General features: G+C 41.9%; 1 protein-coding gene across 10 annotated transcripts in view; it reads left to right on the top strand.

Annotated features, from left to right (window-relative positions):
• Positions 1-220: 220 nt before the first annotated feature.
• Positions 221-9,344, top strand: part of PTPRK (protein tyrosine phosphatase receptor type K) — a 562,311-nt gene continuing 553,187 nt past the window's right edge. For 8 of the 10 annotated variants that reach the window (XM_008952978.5, XM_063605453.1, XM_003827637.4 and 5 more), the window contains exon 1: positions 225-4,482. In XM_008952978.5, the coding sequence (XP_008951226.1) occupies positions 4,383-4,482 (100 nt within the window). In that variant the 5' untranslated portion in view covers positions 225-4,382. Of the gene's footprint in view, positions 4,483-9,344 lie in introns of all 10 variants that reach the window. The other 2 variants (XM_034962842.4, XM_055114112.2) reach the window with 2 other exon arrangements.

The following is a 9,344-nucleotide window of genomic DNA, read 5'->3' as shown; positions in this document are numbered from 1 at the left end:
ATTGCTCTAAGCTTTGATTTTCCTCCTCAGTTAAGTGAAATTAATCATACCTGCCTTGCCTCCTTCACAGAGTTGGAGTGAGGATAGATCATGATCCATCATATTCATGTGGGTGAATATGCTTTACAAACTAAAAAGCATAATATAAGCAGTTAGTTATTATTAACAAGCTGAGAATATTATCTAATTGCTTATAAATACATGCTGTGTGTACACTCATGCTCTGCCACTGGGTAAATAAAACCTTGCTTCCGCTCAGTACAAGTTTGTGCATAGTCCTTTGGTGAACAAGACAAGGAAAATAACATTTAGCAGCTGTTATCAACCAGGCCCTTTCATGTCTATGCTTTTTTTTTTTTTTTTTTGAGATGGAGTCTCGCTCTGTTGCCAGACTGGAGTGCAGTGGCACGATTTTGGCTTACTGCAACTTCCACCTCCTGGGTTCAAGTGATTCTCCTGCCTCAGCCTCCCGAGTAGCTGGGACAACAGGTACATGCCACCATGCCCAGTTAATTTTTGTATTTTTAGTACAGACAGGGTTTCATCATGTTGGTCAGGATGGTTTTGATCTCCTGACCTCGTGATCCGCCTGCCTCAGCCTCCCAAAGTGCTGGGATTACAGGCGTGAGCCACCGTGCCTGGCCTCATGTCTATACTTACAAGCAAATCTGCAGCTCTACAAGAAAAAAAAATGTATATATATATAAAATTTAATCCTATAAAAATATTATTACTTCATTTTCACAAAAAGGAAATTAAGATACGGTGGTATTAAATGTTGTTTAATGCAATGTTCCCAAATTCTGTTCCCTGGAACCCTGGTCCTGAGACCTACTCCTCTATTAAAGTGTTCTATGGTCCAAAACTTTGAGAAACAATGAATTCTTTTTCCTTCTCCAATAGACTTATAGCACATGATACCATATTGTAAACCATGGGAAAGATTCTATAATAAAGAAGCTTGCTATATCGAAGAAATCTGTTAAACTTTGCTCAGTCCAGAGTTCTCCGAGCTAATTTAATCTTGAGGCTGTATTTTTGAATTATACTTATTTAAATCTGATAGAACTGGGATTCTACAGAAAACACTTGCCAAATGCAGATCTAAGATTATGATTGGAGTTAGTGTGTGGTAGATCTGCAATCAGAACACAAAGCTGTCCTCTTTTAAAAGAAATACTCTAACCATAGGCCAAAACAATAGGAAAATAGAGAAGAGCTCCCATAAAATTTTAGTATACTACATCTATTGCTAACTATATTAATACTATGTTTTGTAATTTTTTTCAGCCTTCTTTTTTTCTTGGTTATAGTACAAAGACCTTTGTCTTCTGTTTTTGTTTATTGTTGTAAAATATACATAGCATAAACTTTATCATTTTAACAATTATTGAGTATATAATTTGGTGGCATTGAGTCCATTCATCTTGTTAGGCAACTATTACCACCATCCCTCTCCAGAACTGTTTTATCTTTCTAAACTGAAACTCTGTATTGTCTTCTGATGATTTTACCCAACATTTGATCATAAGCATTTTTCCATCTTGCAATTTACTTTTTTCATAACTTTCATTTCTAGTGGCTACGAGACATTCTACCATATAATGCTTATGAATCTGCCTGTTGTAGAATATTTATATTCTTTCTCTTTTGAAATGATAAACATATTAAATAACATTTTTCATATTTTGGATTATTTACTTGCAATAGCTTCTAGACTAAAGAATAGGAAGATTTTAGTGATTTTTAATGCAGGCTGATGATTTCTTTTCCTAAAAGTTTAACCAAATTTATACTTCTATTGATTCATGTATTCATTTATTCTTTCAAACAAACAAAAATCTACTAATTCCTAATATTTGCCACGCACTTAGCTATGTAGAAGACCCACCAGATTTCTACTCAAGTGATTTCAATCCATACTGGTCAGCATTAGTTATGCACAAAAGGAATAATGTACTCACCTACAAGTTTTATTGCATGCTTTTGATTTTTAGTGAGAAACCATCTGTGTTGGTTTGCTGATTTCTTTTGAGAATTTCCTTTCTTCTCTTTGCATCGCCTCCCCCACTTCTCACTTAAGTATGTGTCTTTGGGTAAGTTACTTAATCTATAACCTTGTTTCCTTATTTGTCAAATGGGAATCATTGTACCAAAGTCTTCACAGAATTGTTGTCTGAACTCAATGAAACACTGAAAATCTTGATGTCTCAGTGTGACATTGTATACTCTAAGACAGTGCCTAGAACATTTGAAGAACTTTCTAAACATTACCTGCTATTATTATTACTTCCATGATAGAGAAATTAATAAAGTTTCATGAAATGAATCTTCTATCAGCTGTCCCCCAAAATGGGCAAGATAAGAATTGTGTGCACTTTGTCCTGGCACTGTGTGAAAATATTTAAAGAAGTTTTTTGTTTGTGTGTTTAAACAAACAAATTACCACATCATGAACTTCTTTTACATTTCTTACAAGAGTAGAACAGATGAATTAGTATACAGACAATAGGGTTTTGTTTGTTTTTACTGGGAAAAATTGCTGCTAAATTTTAGGAAGTTCTGCTGTCCTCAAAAAGAAAAATATGTCCCTCAGTTTTTTGTTACCTGGGATCTAGGAATGTTCTCTAATTAAAGAAATGGAATGGTGATGATGTGTTGAAAGGTATAGGTTAATGAGTTAAAAAAAAAAAATCTACATTGCACCCTAAGGAAGGATGAACTTAACTATGCTGAACTGAATTGACAAGGGTTGGGCTAGTCAGTGTGCTAATGAGCAGGCTACTATTCTCATAGAATTTTTAAAAGTCTTTTCTGCCTGATATGTATGTGTGTATAATATGTATTTATACATGTATATATTTGTGTGTATATTTATTACATTTTTGTTTCCACAGGCTCTGTCATAAGTCTGGTCATTAATAGCATATATTTGATTAAAAGAATATGTGGCTTGGTAAATTATGTGAATGTTATATTAAAATGAATTTCACATTGTCTTGATTTACAAAGGCTAAGATGTCTGAGAAACTGGGAGATGTCAATCAACAGACTATTGTTTTAGCAATTGTACATAACACATAAAAATTCTGAATCAAAGTTATTATGTTATTCAGTTGTGACCATACCTATTTTTTGTGACATTTTACAAAAATGAATAAAGTATGCACCATACAGTCTTACCACAGAAGTAAGGCAGGGTGGCATATGGCGAAACCACTTCAAGCTGCTGAAGTAGTTAACTGTGAAATATTTTACTGTCATAATATAGCATTATTTTCTGCCAGATGAATCATTCCGAAGAAGCTGTTTTCATGGTCAGTGTAAAAGTCCTTTTGTTAAATACTTATGTCTTAACTACTTACTAGATATTAAAAAAAATAAAACCACACACACACCAGACCTAGGTGCAAGGAAGGGATAATAAGCCCTGATGCAGTTCTTAGGTGAGAACTGGAAAGGGGCCGGAGGGTTTCAGAGCAACAAGCAAAGTCAGTGAAGCAGAGTAAATCCAAATACTTGGCAAATGACAAATAAACCAGAAAGGAGACACGCCAGCTGTTCACGCTGGAAAGTTACTGATCGTTTATTCTGGTTCAAGTTTTATTTATTCTATGAATAAGGGACAAGTTTTCGATGGGGGTGGGGTGTCTTATTCCTTATTACAAGAATAAGGAACGGGGAGTTTTCAAGGCAGGCGGGTGTTTCCTCAGGGCGCTTCCACACTCCCCTTTCAATCAGCAACCGCTCGGGGGGACCTCCACCTTGGGACGGAACCCCAGGACGCCTCTCCTCGGACGGCGGGGGTTTCTCTGCGCGCGTCCTCGGTCGTCTGGTCGCACGGCTTACCGAACTCTCGCCTCTCAAACTCTGATTTCTGGAACAGGGCAGCGAGCTGCGCCGGCTCCCCTTTCCCGCTCGCTCCCCCCGAGCAGCGGCTGGCGGCGGGGCCCAGGCTGCGAACAAAGGCGGCGCGGGGCGCTGGGCGCGGGGCGCGCGGCCGGGGCTGGCGCGCGTCTCTCCGGCAGGAGGCGGTGGCGGCGCCGCGCCCGAGCCCGCATTCCTCAGAAGCGCCCGGAGCCCGCGGGGCGACGTCACCCCCGGCTCCGCCCCCGTCCCTCCCCGAGCAAAGTAACTCTTGACTAACAGGAGCAGCCTCCGCCGAGCATGGAGAGCTGCCGCCGCGGCCGGCCGGCGACGCTGGCGACGCTTTCGCCCCTGAGGTAGTTTGGCGACCGCGAAGAAGGAAAAAGTGCGGGCGGGCGGCTGTCCTCTCACCGTCCTCACCCCGCGAGGCCCGGCCCGCTCCTCCGTCGTGGATTTCGCGGCGATCCCCCCGGCAGCTCTTTGCAAAGCTGCTTGAAACTTCTCCCAAACTCGGCATGGATACGACGGCGGCGGCGGCGCTGCCTGCTTTTGTGGCGCTCTTGCTCCTCTCTCCTTGGCCTCTCCTGGGATCGGCCCAAGGCCAGTTCTCCGCAGGTGAGTGGCCGGGGGGCGTCCCCGACGAACGCCTGGAGTCCTGGGCTCACGAGGGGTGAGCCAGATCCCCGCTAGGGCTGGGGACAAGGATCGTGGGGAGCTCTCTCTGTCCGGGGGTGGGGGACACAGAGTAGAGGGAGGGCTGTCCCCAGAGTTCGTGCCAGGTGGGACGCGGGGCACCCATTGTTCCTCTCCGAAGCTTGCTCGGGGCTCAGGCTGGCACGGTCGAGCCGGAGAGTGTGGGGACCTGCTGGCTTCGGCGTCTCGCGTGGCCTGCGCCGGGCTAGTGGGGAAGAGAGAAAGAAAAAGTAGTTACGACTCCCGTGACGGCACTCTGTTGCTTGTGGTGCGGGTTTGTTGCTGTCTGCCACTTGGGTGTTTAAACAAATTCCCTGGGAAGCCATTGTCAGAAATGTGGAGATTCGAAGGGACTGACCTCGGCGCGCTTTGCCAGGTGCTTTTTGTCCCGGGAATAACCTCCCCTGACTATTGTCTAACTACTTCCCCGTCCCTCCCGGAGTCCCCTTTTCTCCTCCCCCAGCTCTGGGTTGCTCCCGGGCTTGCCCTGTGCGCTCGGGCACTGCTTGGAGCATGTTCTGTGTGTGTGTTGGCGGAGCCCTGTAAGATGTGTTGAAATGCGGTTCTAAGGACCCACTCTGAGCGTTCATGGGCATCGAGGTCTGGGCGCCTGGTGGAGGAAGCCTGACTCGCGCGTGGGAGCCCGCTCCTCGGGCAAAACCACCGCCAGGCTGGCCCCGCGCTCCCCGGATCCGGCCTGGGGCTCTGGCCCCGCGCTCCCCGGATCCGGCCTGGGGCTGGAAGCGGACTGTAAATGACTGCCTTCTGCCGGGAGAACCCAAAAGGAGACAAGTGGAGCGTCTCGCTGTAGCTCTGGGGGTTCTCGGACAAGCCGCTCAGAGAAGTCCGTGAACCCCGGCTCTCCCGGTCCCGCCCTCTGTTCCCCTCCAGTTTTGTTATCCTTCGTGTAGGTTGGTTGCTTCTTTCGTTCTCTCCTCTGGGGGCTCTGAAGTTTCACCAGGTGGACGCTGGGGAGCGGGCTCCCGAGCACTTGTCTACCTCCCGCCAGTCCTGACAACTTTTCTGGCCAACCTACCCAGCTTCGCTTGGCTGGCGAGCGCATCTGCTGCTGGGGTTCGCGGTGCAGATGGAGACGCGGTGGTGGCCAGAGGGTGATGGAGAAGACGGGAAAAGCGACAGCCACGCTCCTGGCTGAAGCCGCAGGACGCAAATAACTTACTTTGTACCTGACAGTTTCTCACGTTGTTGTGGAGGCCCTGTTTCCTGGAAATAAACTCAAATTGTTGTTTTCTGGAGTAATCGTTTATTACCCTTCCATTGCTCTCCTACCCCCGCCCCATTTAGAACTCTGTAAAGGGAGTTAAACAACAGATTCAGGTGGCAGCATGTGTCGTACATTCAGGCAGAGATTATGAAATGGCAGCACGCAGAGGAAAAGCCCTGTGTATAATTGATGCACGCAGAGGGTAACAGCTCTATGCAAAAAATAATCCAATGGTTTAATTGAATTCTTTCTGGAGTAAGCATTACTGCATGCATTTCTGACATATAATGCCCGTTAGCATTGAAACCGTGCTTGATGTAACTCATTATATGCAGGCAAGTTGGAGTGAGTATTGATTTCTGCACAGTTTGTCACTGCACGGAGAGCCTACGCTTGAAAAGGCTTGTAGTTTGTTAATTGAAAGTTTGAACTCTACCAGTTGCATAATTAAACTTACATGTATTCAAGAGTTGCAACTGTTAATGTCTCAACAGCGATGGATATATTTTCAGCAGTAAAAAAACTTTTCTTTTTCTCTTTTTAAATGTTATTTACCCTTTAATTAACAAGTAAATATTACTTTTCCTCCAGCTGAATGTGAAAATGAGCTTTTCTGATACCTGGAGTTTAGATATGTACAATAAACAATTGTGTTCTTAGATATCTAGTTCTAAGTACTTTAACTAAATATGCCTGGCTTTTCTTTAGTGACAAAGCATAACATTTGACATGATGTTGTATATTTAATTAATATAATGTGCATTCCTAAAAAGTACAGTAATCACAGGATTGCATTTCAAGATTTTGCCCTTTAGGAATGTATGCCCAGAAATGAATGTCTTTTATTCCCAGAGTTTAAAGTCAGATTGTGGATTTGCCTTTCTCCACAAATTATAAGTTTGTTTTGTAAATACTTCCTTTTTTTTCTGGCTACCATAAATCATTTGATATTTTACTGTCATAAAATTCTATGGCAGTCAGATTTGTTGCAGACATAGATTAGAGATGTATTGAAGATTGGAGGTGTATTCTATATTGCTGGTTTTTCTTATATTTTACTTTAACTAGTGAACTTTTATTCCTTTTGAGAAATTTAAATAAACCCACTTTAAAAGTCCAAGACAAATTCATGTTGAGAATTTAAAAATATCTGAAGTATGTCTTTCAAATCATACTCATTAAGATCAGTTTACTTTCCGATATCATGTGGTTCCTAATGTAGTAAGCTTCAAAAGCAAATTTTGAAAGGCTGAGCATTGTTGGGACTTTGATGTGTCATATACTTATTCAGTTTTCTTTGTTTAAACCAAAAATGTAAGAGTGTTTTCATTATTGTGACTTTTTTCTTAGCTTTTGCAGTTAAAGTGTAAAACTGCTGCACTGTGAGCCTCTTTAAAACCAGAACGTTCTGTAAATCCCAACTCATACATTCTTTCAGTTTCACCTCTCACTTAAAATGACACCCATGTCATATCTGAGGAAACCGAGGCATAGAAGAATAAAGAAGTATTAAAGTTTATTCACTGGGTTGTATAGCTGTGATCTCTTGATATAATGTAAGAAAGTTTTCTGTAGAAGGACTTAGATGACTGACGAAACCAGATGCAGGTAAGGTGACTTGGAAACTCAGCTTTCTCCTCTGTAAAATGGGGATAATAATACCCAACTTGACCTTTCCACATGTTTTTTATGATTAAATGAAGTAATTTATGGGAACTAGCACTGTAAATCGTAAAGCACTGTGCAGCTATCTGGGGTGTAATCATCATTAAGTGCCTTAGTTTCAGCTTTTTACTGCTTCCAAATTCTCTCTCCAGTAAGTGCAGGCTGTTCAGGATTTGTGTGTGAGTGTGTGTGTGCGCACGTGTGTGTGTGCATGTGTGTGTGTGTTTTCACTCAGCCAGTCATTCATTTAATTATTGTTTAACATAGTTATTGTTAAACATAAACATACTAGATTGGCCAGACCATAATTTTGTCAGCACAATGATCGATTATCCTTAATTTTTTTTAACTTACCTCGTATAAATCCTTACTTGAGTTAGACCCATGGAAGAGTCACTATTAACATTCCTGGTATTTCTAACTACAGAAAAAAATATTTTTAGTCAGTTTCTTTAGCTGTTTGTTTAACTGTTGGTTCAGGTTTTCAACTCTGTGTTGAGAATAATATGTAGCTTTTTAGATGCAGTCTTATCAATGACCTAGAGAGGGACTATTGTCTCTCTTGTATGATAGGAGCCTGGAAATACAGCTCGAGATCCTGCTTTGTCTATAGTTCCTGACATGTCACCCTGTTGATGTGCACTTAGAATGCTGTAACTCATCTAAGCAGCACCTGAGCAGTATCTGACTCCTTGTTGTCTCTTTAGGTGAGATTAATTTCTCTTATACTTATTACCTGCTAGGAAGATATGTTGGAGCCAGCTTGCTTTAAGGTTTGCCTGTTAGTTTTTTTTGGTTTTGATTGGCTAAATATCCCTCGGTCCCTCAATTCATTAAAACTCCACGTTCTAATCACTAGCAATCATATGTAGCTGGACATTTCCAGGACTGTTTTTTTCTCTCTCTAGTCCTCTTGCATCTGACTCTTGATTTTCCTAGGTCGTGAGATGTAGTTTTGTGTCTGGCCTACCCAGACAGAAAGAGGAGAGTCTGGCTGCTGTTTGGACATTGGCATGTGTGCTGCTGACAGCTCTTCTCTTTGTGCTCATAAAAGTGAATTTCAAAAATAAATCAACCCCTCTGCCACTCTGCCCCCTCCCACACTCCCTCCTACTCTTTTCTAGCAAAAACAGAGCCCCACATGTATATACACAAGATCACAGCCCTTTTGTTTTTGCCAAATATATTTTAGTGCTGTACATGTCCTTAAGAACTGGAAATATGACTCATCCACTAACCAAAGCTAATGCCAACATTCCCACCAAATCTCATATTTCTAGCAATGATGGTTTGTTACAGGTTTTTCTGGCCTTTAAGGTAATATTTAATTCATGTGATAAGATTCCATATAGAAAAAGTGTGTTGGCTACTAATATTTTTAAAGTGCATGTATACCAGGTCTACTCAAACTGGTATTAAAGACAGTGAACATCATGCTAAATAGGGATCTGTGCTGCTCCCATTTCCCCTACTTGCTTTTCATGGAGTGCAGGAAGAGAGATGCTGGAAGATTGAGAGCAGGAAGCATCAAGAAAGTTTACAGATTGTTCTTAAAGACAAAACAAAGAACACAGGGATTCTGTGTGTGTGCACGTGTATGTGTGTGTGTGAGTGTGTGTATGTGTCTTTGATCTTTTACTTAATTTTTAGAAGAGGAAAAAAGTCCTATTTTTGACTTGTTTATTGAAATCAGCCTTTGCCTTTGCGCAAACACATTTTCTAGTTCTGTCAATGTAAAAATTTCCCTCTGTGTATTCCTCTCAGTCTTTACACTTTGATCATATGTATCTGGTCTGTGTTCCTTCTTCAAATGGTGTTTCTTTTTGCCTAAAAAGGTTGTAATTGCTTTTGAACATGACTTGTTTTTTTAATCAAAACTCATGCTGTTTGTCAT

Source organism: Pan paniscus, chromosome 5 (genome assembly GCF_029289425.2).
Source record: "Pan paniscus chromosome 5, NHGRI_mPanPan1-v2.0_pri, whole genome shotgun sequence".
NCBI lineage: Eukaryota > Metazoa > Chordata > Mammalia > Primates > Hominidae > Pan > Pan paniscus.
The sequence above is the reverse complement of the archived record's forward strand: the minus strand, read 5'-3'. Positions and strand labels throughout refer to the sequence as shown.